The sequence below is a fragment of the Cebus imitator genome, unplaced genomic scaffold, assembly GCF_001604975.1.
Source record: "Cebus imitator isolate Cc_AM_T3 unplaced genomic scaffold, Cebus_imitator-1.0 Scaffold214, whole genome shotgun sequence".
Classification (NCBI taxonomy): domain Eukaryota; kingdom Metazoa; phylum Chordata; class Mammalia; order Primates; family Cebidae; genus Cebus; species Cebus imitator.
The window spans coordinates 1,801,175-1,825,935 of NW_016107529.1; the positions used below are offsets into that span (position 1 = coordinate 1,801,175).

The window sequence follows — 24,761 nt, forward strand, 5'->3', positions numbered from 1 at the left end:
TAGTCACAATTCAGGCTCAATATAAACAAAAAATTAAACAACATAAATACATTATGGTACTCTGATAAAGGAATAGAAGCAAATAGGAGGACTTAACTGACCCCATCTATGAGTATCAGAGAAAACTTCAGGAAGAGATGGTACCTAAGCATAGAGTCAATGAATAAATAGAATTTAGTCCAGAATAATATAGATCAGACTGTTAACAGTGGTTATCTGTGGAGAGAGAAGTGTATGTGTGTATGCGTGCGTGTGTGTGTGTAGTTTCGAGAGGGGAGGTCAAGATGAAAGAATACTTAACTTTTTACTGTGTATATTTTTGTGTTGTGTGCATGTTTTATAAAGAATGTGTAATCATCAGCTGTTTGTTTAGTTAAAAAAAAGAGCATTAGCTTGAAGGTCTAATATATGCCAGCTCCTGTGGTAAATGCTCTGTATACATTATTGCATTTAACTCTAATAATCATCATTATACATATACCAAGAGAGGCTAAATATCTTGCTTAGTTCTCACAGCTGGTAAATGATAGAACCATAATTTCATAGTTTTTCTGGTTTCAGATCCGATGACTGATGCACAATTAGGGATTAACAAAACCCAAGGGAGTGCTATTAAATTTGTGAACTATGGGGTTTTGTGCTGTATAGGGAAAGAAGCAGGCCTGGAAGTAAGGCCTAAGAGTGGTAATAAATTGGGGGAGTGGGAAGGGGAAAGTCAAGTTTATGAAAATCTCAATGTACTAAAATTATAGTGGAATTAAGGTAGTAAAAACTGAAACAATGATCAGAGAAAAGCATATTATCATCAAAGAGTGGAATATAAGAGTCGAAATTCCAGAGGAAAAGCAGTTTGGGACTGAGGTGGGGTGAGGGTGGAGAATGGGATGGAAAGTAGGGGGAGAGTGATCATAGCTGGCTTTTATTAAGTTTTTAGAGTACTAGCTACTATATTGAGCACTTTGTATGCATTATCTTACTTAATCCTCACAATCCTTAGTAAGGTAAATACTATCATTACTTTGATTTAACAGATAACGTGGTTTTGATTACTTTCCCAAATTAAGCTAATAGAATCAAATTTTCATAAGGCAGCTTTATTTTATGGCCAGTTTTCTTACATATTCTTGCTGAATAGATATTATTCAGCAGATTTTTTCCAATTTGATTTTTAAATCATTTCTTGGAGATTTACAAAACAATGATAACAACAAATATTAATGATTTAATATTAAATAACAATGTGATCTAAAACACGTGTTTTGTTATATTATGGTTGTATTTTATTATGCTTTTCAGATCAAATAAAAGGGAATCAATTTTGAGTGCTAAACTAAACTACTTATACTGGACAGCTACCATTTTAAAAATCAGAGCAGGCTATACTTCAAAGAATTTAACTTACTGAAGTGTTGGGAGGAAAATATTTTGTGGATATTCAAGCTAAGAGTTTGAACACAAAGTTAAGAATTGGCAACAAAAACTTTTATTTGGAAATATTTAAAAATCATTTTATAAAGCAAACAAGCAAATGTCAGCAAGATAAAAATATCTGTAAAATAAACAAGAAAAAGACAATTCTACTTTAACAGAAAAAGTGATATTGTTGGGAATTATAAACTTGAAGAAACATGGAGATATCAAATTATGTATTAAAAGAAAATTTTAAATTAACCAAAAAAAAAGAAAGTGGTTGAAAAGAATACCTAATCCAACATACTTTAATAAAATTAACAATGTGATCTGACACATTGTTGGTAAATGCATTGAGGAAAGCTCATGGAAATTTTTTTTTTAAAAAGGGTTATTAAGTATCTTAGTATTAAATTTAACCAACTCACTTGGGAATGACAGAAACAATCATTTCAAACTAAAAGCAAAAAATAGATATTATGTTTCTAGTAGATGATTAACATTTCTTAACTCAAAGATAACTCGAATTTCAGAACATGAAAATCATATGACCTGTTTAAACAACTGTGTTCAAAACTATTCTATGTGTTAAATAGGGAAGTAAGGGACAAAAGTCCCACAATGTTTTATATAAAGCATGTCATGGAGGTTTACGGTCTTTACATAGTTTAATAAATGGTAGAGACTCTTGGCAAGTATTTTCAGAAAAATTATTTACCAACCAAACGTTACCCAAAAAAGCAAAGTCAAAGTCCTTGGTCTTCCTAACCTCTGTTGAGCAAAAATCAACCAAAGTTCAAGAGTCAAGTTACAGAAAATGTAGATTTTATTGTAGCAGGACAAGAATATTCAAGGTATTAGTCAATGTCACATTTGAGTTATTAAATCATATTCAAATAATGCAAATGCATCAAAAACTATTACATTTATTTAAAAATCATGACAGTCTTTTAATGAATTGAATATATTATTAAAAACTTTAAAAACTGTCTTATTATAGGCTTTGCAGATGCCGCTGCCACCTGGAGCTTTGTAGTATCAGCCGTGGTCAACCCCACCGTATTCTTTGACATTGCCGTCAATGGCGAGCCCTTGGGCCGTGTCTCCTTCGAGCCGTTTGCAGACAACGTTCCAAAGACAGCAGAAAATTTTTGTGCTTGAGCACTGGAGAGAAAGGATTTGGTTATAAGGGCTCCTGCTTTCACAGAATTATTCCAGAGTTTATGTGTCAGCGTGGGGACTTCACACGCCATAATGGCACTGGTGGCAAGTCCATCTATGGGGAGAAATTTGATGATAAGAACTTCATTCTAAAGCATACAGGTCCTGGCATCTTGTCCATGGTAAATGCTGGACCCAACACAAATGGTTCCCAGTTTTTCATCCACACTGCCAAGACTGAGTGGTTGGATGGCAAGCATGTGGTCTTTGGCAAGGTGAAAGAAGGCATGAATATTGTGGAGGCCATGGAGCGCTTTGGATCCAGGAATGGCAAGACCAGCAAGAAGATCACCATTGCTGACTGTGTACAACTCTAATAAGTATGACTTGTGTTTTATCTTAGCCACTGGGCCATTCCTTCTGTAGCTCAGGAGAGCACCCTCCACCCCATTTGCTCGCACTATCCTAGAATCTGTGCTCTCGCTGCAGTTCCCTTTGGGTTTCCATGTTTTTCCTGTTCCCTTCCATGCCTAGCTGGATTGCAGAGTTGAGTTAAGTTTATGATTATGAAATAAAGACTAACAAAAAACTGTCTTATTATAAATATGTATATATATATTTTTAAGCTACTGAATAGTAGTAACATCAGGGGAAAACACAAAAAAGTAACCATTACATTTCTTAAAAATTTGTGAGAGCCTCCTAATAAGTTCAAATGTATTTAAAACCAAAAAAATTCTTATTGTAAATATATGTATATTTATATATGCATATTTTAACTACAAAATAGTAGCATCAGGGGAAAACACAGGAACATTTTTCACCAATGTAAAGTATAATTTTCTTCTGATAGATTTAAAACTCGAAGGCCAGAAAGCCTTACCAAATAAACAAGATGAATCGGAAAACTAATAGTTAATTTTATATATTCCTTAGTGAGATGGATTTCTCATCATTAAAACTGAACTTTTATAAGCCTGCTGCTTCAAGTACCTTAAATAAAAGAAAGACGTGCACCACAGATGATCAAACTGTCCCAGTAACTATAGGTAAGCTTTAGATCACAATGCTTTTCCTGTGTATGAGTGCATATTATTAGTATTTTAAAATGTTATTTCTTAGATTTGAAAAAGCAGTCTATAGGCTATATAGTTGTCCAAGAATTTCATAGATTATACTTTTGCCAGTTAACTCGTTCTTCAATTTTCATTATTTAGGCGAATGTCATTGCATTGAAATATATCCTAGGTTACTAGAGAAAAGCTTCTGAAGACATTATTTCTCTAACATAAAATAACTGTCATAAGGAATATGGACACCTGTGACTTTTATACATATCTTGAACAAAAAATTAAGGATCCAAGTACTTTTCCCCTCTCCTCAAAACTTCCATCAGTTTTATGTGTGACAGTATTGTACTTAACAGGGTCTCCTTTAAATAAGAGTTTATGTAAGCAGAGTGAAAAGGAATTGCATAGTGAGGTTTTAACAAGTCCTCTTTCTAGCAACAAATTATTTCTTTGTTGAAAAAAGTTGAAATCAATTCTGGAATACTTTTGATTATTTCTCTTTCACAACATTAATGTAGTTCCCACCACAAATGTACTAACAGTATCCTCTTTAAGTATGTAAGTATGATTAAATGGATTATTTTTTCAGGGTAAGTAGGATGAAGTCTAATATGTGTCAGATTAGACTTCATCCTACTTAACTGATGAGTGCATGTGTGTGCATGTACGTGTGTTTTTTTTGTTTTTTGTTTTGTTTTGTTTTGTTTTTTTAGGGACAGGTCTCACTCTGTAACTTAGGCTGGCATGCAGTGGTGTGAGCATACCTCACGGCAGCTTGCAACTCGGGCTCAAACAATTTTCCTGCCTCAGTCTCCCGAGTAGCTAGGACTACAAGTGCACACTAACATGCTCAGCTAAGTTTTTAAATTATTATTATTATTTCTGTAAAGACAGGGTCTTGCTATTTGCCCAAGCTGGTCTCAAACACTTGGGCTCAAGTGATCCTCCCACCTTGGCCTCCCAAAGCACTGGGATTACAGGTGTGAGCCACCATGCCTGGCCTGAAATGTTATATATTTATATAATACAATGTTTTAACTAGTTTTGCATACATTGTTTCATTTAACTTTCCCACAGAAATCTCTATTTTCACTTTAATCAAAATTCAGAGAAGTGAATGCCTCATCCCAAATCCCCTAGACTATAGCAGAAATTGAAATCAAATCTCTTTTTACTCCAGATCTCATGTCTATGCAGATTGTCCTGCCTCTATATGATAGATAAATAGTAATACCTCAGTACCTATAATCTAGTTTATATTTGGAGTCTGTTCTAGAAATTCAATTTACTTTTTTAAATGAAATATGTTCTATCTTTAGTTTTGAATGATGGCTATGTAATCATAGTACTAGACTCTTTATCTAAGGCGTCAGTGCCTTTGGGAGCTAAACAAAAAAAAAGACTCAAAGAAATCAAATATGTTTAACAGTCAGATAAGTTCCAAGAGAGATTTTCTATTTTTTTCCCGTCACGTACCCCAAATGTATCTCAGATGCCTTACATTAACCAGAAAAGGGAGTGAAAATGTGCTCCTCTCTCTTCGGATTGAACAAATAAGAAAATGCAAATAAAGTTCAATTAATTCTGTACTCTGATAAAATTTAAATCATGCAGAACTTGCATGAGAGAGATGAAAAGTTGGGTATGTAGGTGTGGTGGTGTGTACCTGCAGTTCCAGCTTCAAAGCTACAGCGAGCTATGATTGTGCTACTGCACTCCAGCCTCAGCAATAGAGTGAGACCCTGTCTTAAAAAACAAAAACAAAAACAGAAACAGAAAGGAAAAGAAAAGTTGGCCCTGGTATCCCCAGTCCAGCTTGTTGTGTGCAAATCATGTATCTAGGACCACACTGCTTTTCTTGGGATTTTCCTCTACTATTGAAAAATATCTATCTGACAGAGAACTTTCTCTTCCTTAGAAGACCTTCTCTCTTTTCCCTGTGCCTGGCACATTTGAACTCTTTTGTCACTTCTTCCGTACTCCAGAACACCCCCAATCTTCCCTCTTCCTCTATATTTTAGGTTGTAGCCTTTCCTCTAACATGACTTTATGCCTAGGAAATCATGCCTTAGTCATGCAGTGGCACTTTATCATTATCATTTCTCTTGCCTATTTTCTCTGCTGGATGGAGAAGAGTAACCCCAAGCTTTTTCTTCGCATTTTCTCTTTTGTTTGTCTGTGGTTACTCTTAGATGTATATTAAAAAATCAGACATCTAGACATCTCTCACTGTGAAAATTAATCTTGTGTCAATAGCTCTCATCTGTTATGTGCACCACATTCATATTCTTCTTACTAGCATAAGTTTTAGATCTTTTAATGCTAAAAAGGCATCTCTCTCTACTGACCTTTTGTTAAAATAGCCTTAGCACATGCATACTCAATTGCCTCCTCCTGACTGGTCTTTTTTTCCTCCTCCACTCCCCTCCCCTCCCTTTTTCTCTGTCTTTCCTTCTCTCTCTCTTTCCTTCTTTCTCTTTCTTTCTTTTGAGACAAGGTCTCACTTTGTCACCCAGGCTGGAGTGCATATCTCACTGTATCCTCAAACTCCTGGGCTCAAGTAGTCTTCCCCTCTCAACCTCACTACAGGTGTACGCCACCACACCTGAGTTTTATTTTTGTAGAGATGGGGTCTTGCTGTTTCTCCTGATTCTTAAGGGATTTTTGTTTTTCCTTCAGTGCAGCAAATAGGGAATGTAGTCAGGGCACTCTGAGGGATATAAAAACATAGCTCTGAAAAGAGTTTACTATCTAGTGGAAAGGACCACCTCTCAGCTGTAAGAGGTCCTGGATTTCCTTAAAGAGGAGCTTAAGAATGTGCATTCTGATTGGAAGTGAGATTTAGAAGACTTGTCTTGATATTGACAATAGCAAGCACATAATCTTTAGACTGTATTTGGGATGGCTTGGGTAGAGATCTATTGATATTAAGGGAGAACTAAAGTGACCAAACTGCCCCTTCAGCTGTCAGTCTCTTTCAGTTTCCAGTTCTGACTTTATGTGATTTTGTGAGACCGATATATTCGTGAAATAGGGTGATGGTGCTATAGACAAACTACAAATAGAGGTAAGAAAGGTGAAGGAGAGGCCGGGCGTGGTGGCTCACACCTGTAATCCCAGCACTTTGGGAGGTCAAGGTAGGTGGATCACGAGGTCAGGAGTTCAAGACCAGCCTGGCCAAGATGGTGAAACCCCATCTCTACTAAAAATACAAAAAGTTAGCTGGGCATGGTGGCACACACCTGTAATCCCAGCTAATTGGGAGGCTGAGGCAGATAATTGCTTGAAGCTGGGAGGTGGAGGTTGCAGTGAGCCAAGATCGTGCCACTTGCACTACAGCCAGGGTGACAGAGTAAGACTCTGTGTCAAAAAAAAAAAAAGAAAGAAAAGGTGAAAGAGAATTAATTCTCTGGTGAGATCTGAAATGGCTTCATAGACAAGGTGCCATTTATACTAAACTTTAAAAAAATAGGCAAGCTTCCAACAAGTAAAAAAGTTGAGTGAAATGCATTCCAGAAGTATGGAACTAGGTAAATGATGACTAAAGATGGAAAACTTGGGACAAGCTTGGGGCATAATTAGGAAGTGATGAGTATTCTGGTGTGAAAAGAAAAATAATGTATATATATGGCAAGCAAATGCATTGGGAGATAAAGTTTGAAAGACAAGTGAGGCAAAATCGAATTTAGTAACTAAAGTAGCAATACTGCTAAGTACTGGAGCAAGGGACTTGAATTCAAATCCTGTCTCCAAATCCTACATTCATTCCTTAAACCATGTGGCCTGTCTAGCAACAGAGAATTAGCAATGCCTTTGCACTCTGTATGTTTTCTTTATTCATAAAAAGATCTAGAATCTTATGATAGAAGTTTGAACTTTAGGGAACTATTGAAACTATTTGAGCAGCAGTTTTTATTTTTTTCTTGCTGGCATCATGTATCTCAGTCACTTCACAGATCTCTTAATGATATAAATTTAGCAACTTTGCTTTATTCCGCTCCATGTGGAAAGATGCTTCCTATCTTGCATATCTGCAATTTTCTCCCCTTTAAGCAGTTATAAGCTGATGTCTACCTCAGCTCTTCACTATCTAATGCTTAAAAAAGTGAACTAAGTTGGTATTTGAAGGCAATATACTCTCAAGTAAATCTAAATTATTTTTTCTGTTTTTTTTTTACACCTTTGCCCCCCATTCCACCATTCTAAACTATAGTAAAGAGAAAAAATAATTTCTCCACCACCACTTCCCCTCCACTGCCATTCTACTCTCTACTTCAATTAGTTCAGCTGGTTTTTTTTTTTTTAAGAGTCTCACCCTGTCATCCAGGCTGGAGTGCAGTGGTGCAATCTTGGCTCACTGCAACCTCTGCCTCCAGGGTTCAAGTGATTCTCATGTCTCAGCCTTTCCAAGTAGCTGGGACTACAGATGGGTGCTACCATACCCAGCCAACTTTTGTATTTTTGGTAGAGATAGGAGTTCACCATGTTGGCCAGGCTGGTCTCGAACTCCTGGCCTCAAGTGATCTGCCTGTCTCGACCCCCCCAAGTGCTGGGATTATAGGTGTGAGCAACAGCGCCGGTTGAACTTTTTAAGATTCCATATAAGAAAGATCATGTGGTATTTGTCTTTCTATGCCTGGCTTATTTCACTTAACATAGTATCTACCAGGTTTATTCATGTTGTCACAAATAACTGGATTTTCTTCTTTTTAAAGGCTGAATAGTATTTCATTGTGTATTATACCATGTTTTCTTCATTCATTCATCTGTTTATAGACACTTAGGTTGTTCCCATATTGTGACAATTGTGACTAATGCTGCAATGAACATGGGTAGTATGGTCATTTTAACAATATTAATTCTTTTTTTTTTTTTGAGATGGAGTTTCACTCTTGTTACCCAGGCTGGAGTGCAGTGGTGCCACCTTGGCTCACTGCAAGCTCCATCTCCTGTGTTCAAGCAATTCTCCTGAGTAGCTGGGATTACAGGCTTGCATCACCATGCCCAGCTAATTTTGTATTTTTAGTAGAGATGGGGTTTCACTATGTTGGTCAGACTGGTCTCTCATTCCTGACCTTAGATGATCCACCTCCCTCTGCCTCCCAAAGTGCTAGGATTACAGGTGTGAGCCACCATGCCAGGCCAACAATATTAATTATTTTGATCTATGAGCATGGGATGTCTTTCCATTTGTTTGTCTTCTTCAATTTCTTTCATCAATGTTTTAAAGTACTCATTGTAGAGATCTTTTACCTCCTTGGTTAAATTTGTTCCTAGGTATTTTATTTTTTGTAGCTATTATAAATGGGATTGCTTTCCAGATTTCTTTTTCAGCTAGTTTGTTATTGGTCTATAGAAACACTACTGATTTTTGTATGTTAATTTTGTATCCTACAACTTTACTGAATTTGTTTATCTCTTCTAAGAGTTTTTGGTGCAGTCTTTAGGGTTTTCCATATATAAGATCATGTTATCTGCAAAGAGGGACAGTGAATTTCTCTTTTCCTGTTTGGATGCTCTTTCTTTCTCTTGCCTAATTGCTCTGGCTAGGACTTTTGCAATACACTAAATAAAAGTGGCATCCTTATCTTACTTCATTTCTTAGAGGAAAGTCCTCCAGCTTTTCCCCATTCAGTATGATGTTAGCTGTGGGTTTTCTAATATATGGACTTTATTGTCTTGAGATATGTTCCTTCTATGACTAATTTGTTGAAGAGTTTGTATCATGAAGGGATGTTGAATGTTATCAAATGGTTTTTCTGCATCTATCAAGAGGGTCATACACTTTTTATCCTTCATTCTGTTGTTGTGATATATCACATGTATTGATTTGTATATGTTGAGCCATCCTTGAATCCCCAGGATAAGACCCACTTGATCACAGTGTTGTATCTTTCTTTTCCATATGTTGTTGGATTCAGTTTGCTAGCATTTTATTGAAAACATTTGTGTCTATGTTCATGAAGGATATTGCCCTGTAATTTTGTTGTTGTTGTGTCCTTGTCTGGTTTTGTATCAGGGTAATGCTCGTCTCACAGAATGAATTAAGAAGAGTGCCTTTTCTCTTCAGATTTTTTAAATAGTTTGAGAAGAATTGTTAGTTTTTCTTTAAAAGTTTGGTGGAATTCAGCAGTAAACTCGTTTGGTCCTGGACTTTTCTTTGTTGGGAGACTTCATATTACTGAGTCAATCTCATTACTTGTTACTGGTCTGTTCAGGTTTTTCATTCCTTCTTGGTTAAATCTTGGTGGGTTATATGTGTCCAGGAATTTATACATTTCCTCTAGTTTTTTGTTTGTATGTTTGTTTTGGTGTATAGTTGTTCATAATAGTCTCTGCTAATCATTTGTATATTTGTGGTATCTATTGTGATGCCTCCTTTTTCATTTCTCACTTTGAGTTTTCTTTCTTAAAAAAGGGGGAGTGATATGGCTCAAGGAGCTTAGTTAAAATTTTTTAAAAACATAATTTTAAAAGGGGCGTCAGTTTAGCGAATGTTTAGCTAATAGTTTGTTAATTTTGTTTATCTTTTCCAAATACCAACATTTTGTTTCATTGATCTTTTGTATTTCTTTTAGTTTCTATTTTGTTTATTTCTTCTCTGACTTTTATTATTTTTTTCTTTCTACTAATTTTGGGTTTGGCTTGTTCTTGCTTTTCTAGTTCCTTAAGGTGCATCATTAGATTAATTTTTTGGTCTTTTTACTTGTCTTTAGTGTGTTCAGGCTACCTATTCTTTTTGATTGAGTCTTGTTAGGTTATCATTTCTTTCAGGTTATCCAACTTGTTGGCATATCAAGTTCATAATAATCCCTTATGATACTTTTTTGTCCTAAGGTGTCTGTTATAATGTCTCCACTTTCATTTCTGATTTTGTTTATTTGAGTCTTCTCTCTTTTTTCATACTTAGTACTTAGCTAGGGGTTTGTTGATTTTGGTTATTTTTTCAAAGAACAAACTCCTGATTTTGTTGATTTTTTCCTATAATTTTACTGTTCTCTATTTAATGTATTTCTGTTCTGATCTTCCCTCTGCTAACATTAGGTTTAGTTTGTTCATTTTCTAGCTCCTTGATGTGTAATGTTAGGCTATTTATTTGGGATCTTTCTCCTTTTTTAACATAGGCATTTATTGCTATATACTTCCCTCTTAGAACTGTTTTTTACTGTTGTCTTCTAGTCCTTTTTTTTTTTTTTTTTTTTTCTCTCTGTAGTCCACCTTTGTGGTTTGGTAATTTTTTCTAGTCACTAAGCTTTAATTCCTTTATCTTTCTCATTTGTGTATCTGCTATTGTCTTTTGCTTTGTGGTTACCATGGGGCTTATATAAAACTTCTTATAGTTACAATAGACTATTTTAAGATGATAATGTCTTGAATTTGGACACATAAATACTGTAAACTTTTGCTCTTCCCTCATAATTTATGTTTTTGTTGTTTTTCTGGTTTCATTGAATTGTCTGTTTGTATTCTCATGTATCATATAATAATAAAATATTAACATATTTTCTTTTTCATGTTTTCCTGTCTGTGAATTGATGTCTGCACATCTGGTGGAATTCTCAGTGTTTCCAAACTTTACAGAGTGATTTTCATATGAAAAGGCTTTTACCTGAAGATGGGTCTTAGGTTGCAGTTTGGAAGGGTGTGGAGGCTTTTGTTACAAGTAGATGTAATAGTATAGCTGCCATGCGGAATCTTCAGCTGCAATCAATGTCAGTGATGACATGAGTGTCTTAGTGACCTAGGCTGCAGAAATTTGTTGCAATGGCAGCAGCAGCATGTGCCATTAGTGTCCTCAGTGGCAAGGGCTTTTAGGGTCCTCCTGTGTTTGTTTTCCCCAAAATGGGGAGTCTTTTTTTTTTTTTTTTTTTTTTTTTTTTTTTTTTTTTTTTTTTTTTTTTTTTTTTTTTTTTGAGACGGAGTTTCGCTCATGTTACCCAGGCTGGAGTGCAATGGCGCGATCTCGGCTCACCGCAACCTCCGCCTCCTAGGTTCAGGCAATTCTCCTGCCTCGGCCTCCTGAGTAGCTGGGATTACAGGCACACACCACCATGCCCAGCTAATTTTTTGTATTTTTGGTAGAGACGGGGTTTCACCATGTTGACCAGGATGGTCTCGATCTCTTGACCTCGTGATCCACCCGCCTCGGCCTCCCAAAGTGCTGGGATTACAGGGGAGTCTTTACTGAGGGAATCCTTCTTGGTATCAAGTCTGACATGAACCACAAGCAACTGCAATGGCACTGGGTTCCAGGCAAGACGTGCTCAGAGCAGCTGTGGAGCCAGGTGGTGTGCTCAGGACCTCACCAGTCTCCTGTGGCACCTGGGAATTTGGACACAAGTTCACTCTCTGAGGCATAGGTAGGTCCTGACTGCCATAAGGCTAAGGTCTGTGACTCTGGTGCATACCCCAGCTGCTCAGGCCTAGGGGGCTAGGTTGTAGCTGTGACTCTGCCCCTGAGGAGCAGAACACAGCATTGGCCCAGCTTTGGTAAAGAAGGGGTGCTCTGTAGGCTCAGGCTTTGGGAAGCAGGGCATAGCTGCAATTTGGGAACCAGAGGCTTATAGGGCACAGCAGCAACTCAGGCCCTGGCGGGGGATGAGAAACTGTGTAGTGGGGACCCCAGACTGTGGGATGGGAGGACACAGCAGCATTCCAGGCTCTGTGAAGTCAAGTGCAGTGACACTAAGGTCCCAGAAATAGCAGGGGATAGCTGTGGCTTGGGCCCTGAGGTACAGGGAGCAGCATAGTGATGACTCTCCTCCCTGGGAATGCAGGGCGCATCCTCTGCTAGGGGAGAATCCAGTTTCATGGAAGCAGGGTTCTGCAGTTGTTCAGCCTGGAGAGTAGGTTGTTTCAGTTCACCCAATGCTCTGTTTTCCTGGGATGTGGGCACCATATTGGCTCAGCCCTGGGAACTGCAGCTGCTTGGCTTGGCCAAGGGACCCATAATCTTGTGAAGTGGAGTGATTTGTCAGCTCCAACATGGGGGGGAGGGGAGGGATGGCTGCTCTGAGTGGCCACAGCACCAATTCCCCAGAAAACATTGCCTGAGGTCCAGTACAGGGGGACATGACTGGTCTGGGTAGCCAAGGCACCAGTTTCCCAGGAGGCACTGCTTAAGCTCCAGTGCTGGGGCATTACTGATCTGAGTGGCCAAGGCACCATATCCCTGGAAGGTAGGATGCTGCAGCTGCAGCTCCTGCACTGGGGGGCAGGGCACAGCAGTCACTGGGAAGGGTAGGGCACAGCAGCTTGACCCCATGGAACAGCATGTAGTAGCAGCTTGATTCAGGGCTGGTGAACCACCAGCCAGTGGTGGCACAGGTGTAACAAAGCATCGGGAATGGAGGTGCAATAGCCACTCACCTCCAGAGCAGGACTCCCTCCAGCCATGGTTCTGGATCTAAGACGGCACAGCACAGTAGCAGCACATGAGGGGCAGAGTGCAGCATTGACTCCTTCTCTGGGGAAAGTGCAGCCATAGGGACACCAGGCAGTTCCCTCTGATGTGCTTAGCACCTTTAAGGAATACAGGATTTCCCAGTGGTGAGGACTGTAGGTAACCTCAGTGGTGATGAGGACTGCTGGGTTCCTCTTGCTTACCTTTTCCCTCCACTGAAAAGTTCATCCTGGTTCTGAGCTGGTCCTGACTGGAGTATAGCTGGCGTAGAATGTGAGCTGCTCCCTTCTTTTCTCTATGCAATTATCCTGGGTTTCGATGCTCTACAGAGTTTATACTACTACTTTTTTTTTCTTTTTTTTTCTTTTTGAGACGAAGTCTCGCTCTGTCAGGCTGGAGTGCTGTGGTGTGATCTTGGCTCACTGCAACCTCTGTCTCCCAGGTTTAAGCGATTATCGTGCCTCAGCCACCTGAATACTGTAGCTGGGTTTATGGGTGTGCACCACCATGCCCAGCTGATTTTTGTATTTTTAGTAGAGATGAGGTTTCACCATGTTGGCCAGTCTGGTCCCAAACTTCTGACCTCAAGTGATCCGCTGCCTTGGCCTCCCGAAGTGCTGGGATTACAGCCGTGAACCACTATGCTGGCCTATACTACTCCTTTGACATATTTCTGCTTTCTCCTTCAGTTATTTTCATCAAATTATAGTTGTTTATTCATTACTTTGGCTGTCTTTGTGTGGGAGACAAGCACAGGAGCTTCTAGTCAACAATCTAGCTGATGTCCTCCTCTTAACATTTTAATTGAACCTAGGCATGGTGGCTTATACCTATAATCCCACTGACTTGGGAGGCTGAGGTAGGAGGATTGCTTGAGGCCAAGAGTTCTAGGCCAGCCTGGACAACATAGTGTGGTCCCACCTTCAAAAAATTAGAAACAAAAAACCTTTTTTAAAAATTAATTGAGCATGATAACATGCATCTGTAGTCCTAGCTACCTGGGGAGGCTGAGGAAGGAAGATCATTTGAGCCCAGGGATTCAAGGCTGCAGTGAGTCATGATTATGCCATTGTACTCTAGCCTGGGCAACAGAGTCAGATCCCAACTCTAAAAACTGTTTTTTGTTTTGAAACGTTTTCAGAATAGCCTATTACCACTTTTTAGTGGTAATATTAATATTATTTGTACTTATATAATTGCATTTCTTTTATATATATTTAAATCTTACAATAAGCACTAGATGATGCTTTGTGACATTAATATCCTATTGAAAATAATGAAGCACTATGTGTTTTGTTTCTATGCCAAAAGCTATAAAAGCTCTTCCTCAAAAGCTATAAAAATCTTTCTTAAAAACTATAAAATGTAGGGCCGGGCGCGGTGGCTCAAGCCTGTAATCCCAGCACTTTCGGGTGGATCACGAGGTCAAGTTATCGAGACCATCCTGGTCAACATGGTGAAACCCTGTCCCTACTAAAAATACAAAAAACTAGCTGGGCATGGTGGCGCATGCCTGTAATCCCAGCTACTCAGGAGGCTGAGGCAGGAGAATTGCCTGAACCCAGGAGGTGGAGGTTGTGGTGAGCTGAGATCGGGCCATTGCACTCCAGCCTGGGTAACAAGAGCGAAACTCCATCTCAAAAAAAACAAAACAAAACAAAACAAAAAACTATAAAATGTAATGCCCACCAGAGGATGCTGCAACTGCAGGGAGAAAAGCAAACAATGGCCTTAGCGACATCACATCTTCCTAATTCAAATCAGGGAAACTAACACATACTTATCCTAGACAGTGATGCACATTTGTCTTCCAGCTTATAACCTACTGAACTTTTGGAAGAAGAGTTACAGTGAAGAGAACCTAGGAAAATTCAGAAGAAACTTGAGGGATAAAATTGGAAGACAACCTTGGCCTGAAGGTTGGCAGACTTCTCTTGTTCTCTAGTGGAATCAAAACTGTTCAACATCTATTTCTGCAGCTTTAAATAATACTCCCTAACAGCATTTTAAAAATGCCCTTAGTGATTGAATTGGTGTATTAGGCTGTTTTTGCTTTGCCATAAAGAAATATCTGAGACTGGGTAATTTTTAAAGAAACGAGGTTTAACTGGCTCATAGTTCTGCAGTTTATACAAGCATAGTGCTGGCATCTGCTCAGCTTCTGGGGTGAGAACTTTTACTCATGGTGGAAGGTGAAGGGGGAGCAAGCACATCACATGGTGAAAGCAGGAGCAAGAGAGTTGGGGGGCACACATTACCACAAAACAAGAACTCAGCATCATGAAGATAGCACTAAGCCATGAGGGATCCGCCACATGATCTAAATACCTCCCACAGGCCACATCTTCAACATTGGGGACTACAGTTCAACATGAGATTTGGTGGGGACATATATTCAAACCATATCAATTGGTGACACATGTATGTAGTGTGTCTTTCATATTGACAATTCAGATATTTCTATGAATGACAGGATAAGAATATATGTTCTCCTGAGGGATCCTTTGCAACTTCCACTTGGGTATTAGGTGATTTCTTCAAGACCTGATGTTTTAAAAAGTAAGGAATTCAACAGGTAAATTGCCATGAATCTCTCAGCAAACATACCCAATAAAAATCAAAACAAGTGAGACAGATATTACTGGATAAATAATCTTTCAGTGCAAAGACAGACATACATCCATAAGAAATATTAGCAAACAGAGCTTTCCCCAAATGAACAAAGAGTCAGTGATTGACCCTAACAAGATGACAAAAATGAGGTCTCTGACCAATTATTCAAAGCAGCAGTTTTAAGGAAACTCAGTGACCTCCGAGATGACACTGAAAAACAATTCAGAAATTTATAGGAGAAATTTACCAAAGATCCTGAAATAATTTTTTAAAAATCAAGCAAATCTTGGAACTAAGAAATACATTGGCTGAAGTGAAAAATTCATTAGAGACTCTCAGCAGCAGAATGGATCAAGCAGAGGGAAAAATCAAAAAGTAGTAGAGGTCGGGCATGGTGGCTCATGCCTGTAATCCTAGCACTTTAGGAGGCCATGACCTCATTGAGATCATGAGTTCAAGACCAGTCTGACCAACATGGTGAAGCCCCATCTCTACTAAAAATATGAAAAATTGGCTGAGTGTGGTGGCGTGCAACTGTAATCTTAGCTTCTTGGGAGGCTGAGGAGGGAGAATTACTTATACCTGGGAGGCAGAGGTTGCAGTGAACTGAGATCATGCCATTGTATTTCAGCCTGGGTAACAGAGCAAGACTCTGTCTCAAAAAAAAAAAAAAAAAAAAAATCAGGAAGACATGGCCGGGTGTGGTGGCTCATACCTGTAATTCCAGCACTTTAGGAGGCTGAGGCGGGTGAATTACCTGAAGTCAGGAGTTTGAGACCAGCCTGGCCAACATGGTGAAATTCCATCTCTGCTTAAAATACAAAATTAGCCAGGCATGGTGGTGGGTGCCTGTGCCTATAGGTGCCTATAATTCCAGCTACTCGGGAGGTTGAGGCAGGAGAATCACTTGAATCCAGGAGAAGGTCACTAGACTTCTCTTGTTCTCTAGTGGCAGTGAGCCAAGATCATGCCATTGCATTCCAGCCTGGGCAATAAGAGTAAAACTGTCACAAAAAAAAAAAAAAAAGAAAGAAAGAAAAAAGTGACACAGATTTCTCTCAGCCACATGTCACCAATCTAAGCAAGACACCAGCAAATATTGTAATCACAAAAAAAAAAAAAAAAAGGAAAGAAAGAGAGAGAGAAAGAGAAGACAAGGCATTTGAAATTACACAATCAGAGGAGGAAAAAGAATGTAAAAGAGTGAAGACTGCCTAGAAGATTTATAAAAAGTTATCTCAAAAGACAAAATCTAAGTTATTGCTATTCAAGATGGAGTTGAGCAAGAGCAAGGAGTAGAAAGCTTACTGAAAGAAATAATAACAGAAAACTTTCCAAAACTTGAGAAATATATAAAAGATATACAGGAAGGTCAAAGAACACCAGAGAGACTTGGCCCAAATAAGACTAACCCAAGGCATATAATAATCAAGTGTTCAAAGTTCAAAGACAAAGAGAGGATTCTAAAAGTAGCAAGAGAAAAGAAGCAAATAACATAAAAGAACTCCAAGTTGTCTGGCAGGAGACTTCTTAGCAGAAACTATGCAGGACAGTAGGGAGTGGGACTACATTTTCAAGATGCTGAAAGAATGTATTATGCATTTTCCCAAACCACTTTAACATGTATTCCTAATACATTATAGTTTTAAATATATCATACAAAGATTCATTGAAAAGGATAAATTGGCACATTTGAAATTACCTTAGGTGACATTATCGTAAAATTAATTGTTAGGTGTACAATAAATATATGAACACAATAAATATGTATTCTATGTGCTGTACAAATATTAAAAATTAACCACTATGGTCCATGAAATTATTAACCATTGATACAATCCCTCACTTACAATATTATTTTGTATTTTTTTCTAATTACAAACTGCATTTTTTATGTTACCTAAATTTTGACACAAAAGAAGATATAGGCTCAATCTACTATTTGGATAAAACTCAAAACAAAATGGCATAATTTCTTAATTTACTTTAAATTCAATATCTAATTTGTCTCATACAGTAAGTCTGAGGGGTAGGTAGGTACAGCAGTTATAGTTGTTTTCTCTCTCCTATATCAGAGGACCCTTAGACATAGGGTATTCCTGGATTGACTCATTCTCTCACATGATTTTTGTATATCAACTACCATGACAATGAGAGAAATTGGAACACTACAAATTATAAGCAAACTTATATAAAGATAAAAATGATTGAAAAACAAACAAGAAGTAATAGAAGACATCAATAAACCTGTAAAAAGTAAAGATATTAAATTGATTTTTAAAACTTTTACAAAGAATATCTCAGATCCAAGTGGTATCACAAGTGCATCCTGCCAATTTTTAATGAAGAATTAAAAACAACAATTTACAAATACTTTTACAAAAAACAGAAGTGGAGGGAACACTTCCCCATTAATTTTACTAGACCGGGATTACCATAATCTAACAACCAAACAAAAGCAGCACAAGAAAAGAAAACTACAGAACATATCTCTCTTGAATGTCCACAAAGAAATATTCGAGGTAATGCTAGCAAACTGAATACAAAACATATTGAAAGGATCATACAGTATTACTAAGTGTGAGAGTATGAACAAATTTATAGTTTGTTTGACATGTAATAAACTGTTAGCTTATCCATCCATGTCCATCACTTCCAGAAGTTTCTTCGTGTGTGTGTGCATGTGTGTGTGTGTGTGTGTGTGTGTGTGTGTGTTACTTATGGTACAAACACTTAACATGGATATATTTATTATCCTAATTATGATGGGAGTATCACAAGTATATGCATAAATTCATACTCAAATAGTATATGCTAAACATGTATGGGGGTTGTACCAATTATACTTCAGTAAAGTTGTTAAAAACAATTAATGTAATATAACATATTAATAAAACAAAAAGAAAATTTTTAAAAGATGCAGAAATAAAGCTGGGAATGAGGACACACACTTGTAATCCAGTGCTTTGGGAGGATGAAGTAGGAGGATTGCTTGATACCAAGAGTTCAAAGAGCTGAAAGAAAAGAACTGCCATCCAAGAATACTGTATTCAGCAAGGAAAGATAGTCTGTCCATGAAAAACAAAAACTAAGAGAATTTACTACCGCTAGTCCTTTCTTACAAGAAATCATAGAGTTTTTCAATCTGAAAGAAAAAACACTAACATGCAAAAGGAAACCATTTGAACGTATAAAACCTACTGGTAAAATTAATTATAAGGACAACCACAGAATATTCCAATAGTGTAATTATGGTGTGCAATCCCTGCATACCTCTAGTATGAAGCCTAAAAGACAAATACATCAAAAACAATAATTGCTATAGCAACCTGTTAATAGATAGACAATATAAAAATATGTAAATTGAGACAGCAAAATGTGTGTAGAGGGTGGAGTTAAAATACATAGTTTTTAAGTTTATCTTTTGTTTCCATTTTTTTGTGATCTAAGATAAGTTGTCATCCCTTTAAAATAACTGGTTATATTTATAAGATTTTTTTGTAATCCCCATGATAACCATTATGAAAAAAAACCTATAATAGATACAATAAAAATAAGATGTTATAAATTAAAATATACTACTAGTAAAAAACACTTAACTACAAAGGAAGATGGGAAGAAAGGGAGAGAAGAGTTATAAAACAACCAGGAAAACATCAACAAAATGGCATCAGTAAGTCCTAACTTGTTAATAATAACACTGAATGTAAGTGGACTCTATTATTTAATTAAAAGTCACAAAGTACATGAATGTATAAAGAAACAAGACCCAGTTGTATACTGCCTGAAAAAAATCCACCTCACTTATAAAAACACACACAGATTGAAAGTGAAGAGGTGAAAAATGTTATTCCATGCAAGTGGAAAGCAAAAAAGAGCAGGAGTAGCTAAACCTATATCAGATAAAATGGACTACAAGTCACACCTATAAAAAGAGACTAAGATGGTCACTGTATAATGATAAAGGGGTCAATTCAGCAAGAGGATATAACAACTGTAAATATGTCTGCACCACTACTGGAGTATCCAAGTATATAAAGCAAACAATAGATCAAAAGGGAGAGACAGATTGTAATTCAGTAATAGTAGGTGATTTCAACAGCCCTCTCTCAGAAATGGGCAGATCATTTCCCCACAGAAAATCAACAAAGAAACATTGAGGTTAAACTGTACACTAGACAAAATAGATCTAACATTTACAGTCCATTTCACCCAATTACTGTAGAATACACTTTTTGCTCCATCAGCACATGGAACATTCTACAGAATCGACCATATGTTAGGCCATAAAACAAGCCTCAACAAATTGAAAAAAGTAGAAATAATGTCAAGTATCTTTTTTGACCACAATGGAATGAAACTAGAAGTCAGTAACAAGAGGAACCCAAGAAACTACACAACACATGGAAATTAAATAACATGCTCCCAAATGATCAATGGGCCAACAAAGAAATTAAGAAGGAAATTAAAACACTTTGAGGGTGGAAGCAGAGCAAAATGGACAAATAGAAGACTTAATTGATTGTCCTCCCAGCAACTATCCACAACAATTGAACAATTGTTCAATCCACAGTTGAACAACTATCCACTCAAAAAAGCACCTTTATAAGAACCAGTAATCAAATGAGCAATCACAGTACTTGGTTTTAAGTTCCTATCAGTGAAAGAGGCACTAAAAAGGGTAGGAAAGAGTTTTGAATTGCCAATTCCACCCCTTCGTCATCCCCCACAGCAGCTATGTAGTGCAAAGAGAGAATCTGTGTGCTTGGAAGAGGAAAAGTGCAGTGACTGTAGGACTTTGCCTTGGAACTCAGTGCTGCCCTGTCACAGCAGAAAGAAATACCAGGCAGAACTCAGACAGATCTCACGGAGGGAGCATTTACACCAGCCATAGACAGAAGAGAATTGCCCATCCCAATAGAACCATTGTCAGAACCTATGCTCCAGCAAGCCTTGCCACCGTGGGCTAAAGTGTTCTAGAGCCCTAATTACACTTGAAAGCCAGTCTAGGCCACAAGGACTGCAATTTCTCAGCAAGTCCTGCTGCTGTGCTGAGCCTGGAACCAGTGGAGTTGGGGGCAAGTAACCTAGTGAGACACCAACTAAGGCAGCCAAAGGAGTGTTTGCACACCACTCTTCCATCCCCAGGCAGCACAACTTGCAGCTACAAAAAAGACTCCTTCCCTCTGCTTGAGGAGAGGAGAGGAAAAAGTAAAAAAGAGTTTTTTCTTGCAACTTGGATACCAGATCAGCCACGTAGGGTATTGCACCAGGCAGAGTCTTGGGGCTCCTATTCCAGGCCCTAGCTCCTGGATGACATTTCTAGACACACCCTGGGCTAGAAGGGAATCCACTGCCTGGAAGGGAAGAACCCAGTCCTGGCAGGATTCATCACCTGCTAACCCAAGAGCCTTGGGCCCTGAATAACCAGCAGCAATACCCAGGCAGTACTTGCCATCGGCCTTGGGTGAGACTCAGAGACATGCTGGCTTTAGGTGTAACCCAGCACATTCCCATCTATGGTGGCTATAGGGAGAGCCTTCTGCTTGAGAAAAGGAGAGGGAAGAGTAAAGAAGACTTGATCTTGCAGCTTAGATACCAGCTTGGCCACAGTGGGGTAGAGCACCAAGCAGTCTCTTGGGGTCTCTGTCTGGACCTGCCCTGGGCCACAGGGGAGCCCATTGCCCTGAAGGGAGAGTCCCAGGCCTGGCAACATTCACCACAAGCTGACTGGAGAGCCCTTGGGCCTTGAGTAAATATCAGAGGTAGCCATGCAGTACTTACCAGAGGTAGCCAGGCAGTACTTACCATGGCCATGAGGGGAGACTTCTCTGCTTGTTGAAAGTGGGAGGAAGAGTGGGGAAGACTTTGTCTTGCGGCCAGGGTGCCAGCTCAATTGTAAAATAGAGCACCAGGTAGTTTCCTAAAGTTTCTGACTTCAGGCTCTCAGATAACATCTCTGCACCCACCTGGGGTCAGGGGAAACTTGCTGCCCTGAAGGGAAGGATGCAATCCTGGCTGGCTTTTGCCACCTGCTGATTGTAGAGCCCTAAGGCCTTGAGCGAACATAGGCGGTAGCCAGGTAGTGATTACCACAGGCTTTAGGTAAGACCCAGTACCATGCTAAATTCAGGTTTAAATCAGCACAGTCCCAGTGGCTCTCCCAGCTGTAGGCATCTCAGGACACAGAGCAATATTCCACTTGTTTGACAGAAAGTTAGGGAAGGGAACAAGAATCTCTGCCTTGTAATCCAGAGAGCTCTTCCTGGTCTTATCCAAGACCACCAAGGTGGTATCTCTAGGAGTCTGTAAGAACCATAGAATTACTCAGTTTGGGGTGTCCCCTAATGCAATTATGGCTGTAGTGACCAAAAACTTTGATCACAACACCCAAGTCCCTTCAAATATTTGAGAAGCCTTACTAAATAGGACAGGTACAAACAAGCCCAGACTGCAAAGACTACAAAAAACACTTAACTCTTCAATGCTCAGACACCAACAAACATCCACAGGCATCAAGGCTATCTATGACAATGTGATCTCACCAAATGAACTACCACACCAGGGACCATTCCGAGAGAGAGAGAGAGAAAGAGAGAGACAGAGAAAGAAAGAGAGAGAGAGAGAGAGAGGTGGCCTTTTAGATGGAGAATTCAAAATAGCTGTTTGAGGAAATGCAATGAAATTCAAGATAATACAGAGGAGGGATTCAAAATCCTATCAGATAAATTTAACAAACAGATTGAAAGAATTAAAAAGAATCAAGAAGAAATTCTGGAGCTGAAAATACAATTGACATACTGAAGAATGCATCAGAGTCTTTTACCAGCAGAATTCTTCAAGCAGAGGAAAGAATTAGCTTGAAGGTAGGCTATTTGAAAACAGACAGACTAGACAAAAGAAAAGAGAATAAAAAAGAAAGAAGCACACCCACAAGTTCTAGAAAATAGCCTCAAATGGGCAAATCTAAGAGTTTTTGGTCTTAAAGAGGAGATAGAGAGATAGGGGTAGAAAGCTTATTGAAAGGGATAATAACAGAGAACTTCCCAAATCTAGAGAAAGATATAATATTCAAGTACAAGAAGGTTATAGAATATCAAGCAGATTTAAGCCAAAGAAGATTGCCTCAAGACATTTAATAATCAATAAAGAAAGGATCCTAAAAGCAGCAACAGAAAAGAAAGAAATAGCATACAACAGAATTCCAATATGTCTGGCAGGAGACTTTTCAGTGAAAACCTTACAGGGCAAGAGAGAATGCCAGGACATATTTAAAGTGGTGAAGGATAAAAAAAGTTTATTCTATAATAGTATACCCAGGCTGGGCATGGTGGCTCACACCTGTAATCCCAGCACTTTGGGATGCTGAGGTGGGTGGATTACCTGAGGTCAGGAGTTCGAGACCAGCCTGGCCAACATGATGAAACCCCGTCTCTATTAAAATAAATAAATAAATAAATAATTTTAAAACAAACAAAAAAATTAGTATATCCAGCATAAATATCCTTCAGACATGAAGGAGAAAAATACTTTCCCAGATAGACAAAAGCTGAGGGATTTCATGAACACCAGAAATTGTTCTATTATAAAGACTCATGCACATGTATGTTCATTGTGGCACTGTTTACAATAGCAAAGACCTGGAACCAACCCAAATGCCTATCAATGATAGACTGGACAAAGAAAATGTGGCACATATATACCACGGAATACTATGCAGCCATAAAAAACGATGGGTTTGTGTCCTTTGTAGGGACATGGATGAACCTGGAAACCATCATTCTCAGCAAACTGACACAAGAACAGAAAATCAAACACTGCATGTTCTCACTCATAGATAGGTGTTGAACAATAAGAAAACGTGGACACAGGGAAGGCAGCATCACATACTGGGGTCAGTTGGGGGGGCTGGGGAGGGACAGCGTCAGGGGGAGGGATAACATGGGGAAAAATGCCAGATATAGATGATGGGGGAATGGAGGCAGCAAACCACATTGCCATATATGTACCTATGCAACAACTCTGCATGATTTGCACATGTATCCCAGAACCTAAATTACAATTAAAAAAAAAAAAGAAAGAAATGCTAAAAGGGCTGGCATGATGGCTCAGGTCTGTAATTCCAGCACTTTGGAGGCCTAGGCAGGTGGATCAGGAGTTCAAGAGCAGCCTGGCCAAGATGGTGAAACTCTGTCTCTACTAAAAATACAAAAAAATTAGCTGGGCCTGGTGGTGGGTGCCTGTAATCCCAGCTACTCAGGAGGCTGAGTCAGAGAAGTGCTTGAGCTGAGGAGGTGGAGGTTGCAGTGAGCCGAAATCATGCCACTGTACTCCAGCCTGGGTGATGGAACAAGACCCTGTTTAAAAAAAAAAAAAAAAGAAGAAGAAAAAAAGAAATGCTAAAGGGAGTTCTTCAATATGAAAAAAAAAGAATGTTGATGAGCAATAAGAAGTTATCTGAAGGTAGAAAACTCACTGGTATTAGTAAGTACACAGAAAAACACACACTATTATCATACTGTAATTGTGGTGTATAAACTACTCATATCTTGAGTAGAAAGACTGAAACATGAACTGATCAAAAATAGTAACGACATCAACGTTTTGAGATGTAGACAGTGAAATGGGAATAAACAAAAAACAATTTGATTAAAAAATAGGCAAATGATCTGAACAGATATTTCTCAAAAGAAGACATCCAAATAGTTAATAAATATACTTTCAAATGCTCAACATTCCTTATCATCAGGTACCTGTAAGCAAAAATCACAATGAACTATCATTTCATCCCAGTTAAGATAGTTATTATACAAAAGACAAAAATAGCAAAGGCTGGTGAGGGTGCAGAGAAAAGGGGACTTTCATGCACTGTTCATTAGAATATAAACTAGTACAACCACTACGGAGAACAGAATGGAGGTTCCTCAAAAATCTACAAATAGAACTTTGTTCTCACTTCAGATAAGAATATAAAAAAAGAAAAGAAAAGAAAAGAAACAAAACAAACAAACAAACAAAAAAAAGAACTACTACATGGTCCAGCAATCCCACTACTGGGTATTTATCCAAAGGAAAGAAAATGAGTATATCAGAGTGACACCTGC

At 38.5% G+C, this 24,761-nt stretch overlaps 1 protein-coding gene across 1 annotated transcript; it reads left to right on the forward strand.

Annotated features, from left to right (window-relative positions):
* Positions 1 to 2,559: 2,559 nt before the first annotated feature.
* LOC108318030 (peptidyl-prolyl cis-trans isomerase A-like) lies at positions 2,560 to 3,091 on the forward strand. The gene has a single exon (XM_037745792.1). The coding sequence runs from the start codon at positions 2,634 to 2,636 to the stop codon at positions 2,946 to 2,948; it is 315 nt and encodes a 104-aa protein (XP_037601720.1). The 5' UTR covers positions 2,560 to 2,633; the 3' UTR covers positions 2,949 to 3,091.
* The last annotated feature ends 21,670 nt before the right edge of the window (positions 3,092 to 24,761 follow it).

Bases quoted from the DNA above. Each gene is read 5' to 3' on its own strand.
- LOC108318030 (XM_037745792.1), top strand. From the start codon at position 2,634: ATGTGTCAGCGTGGGGACTTCACACGCCATAATGGCACTGGTGGCAAG.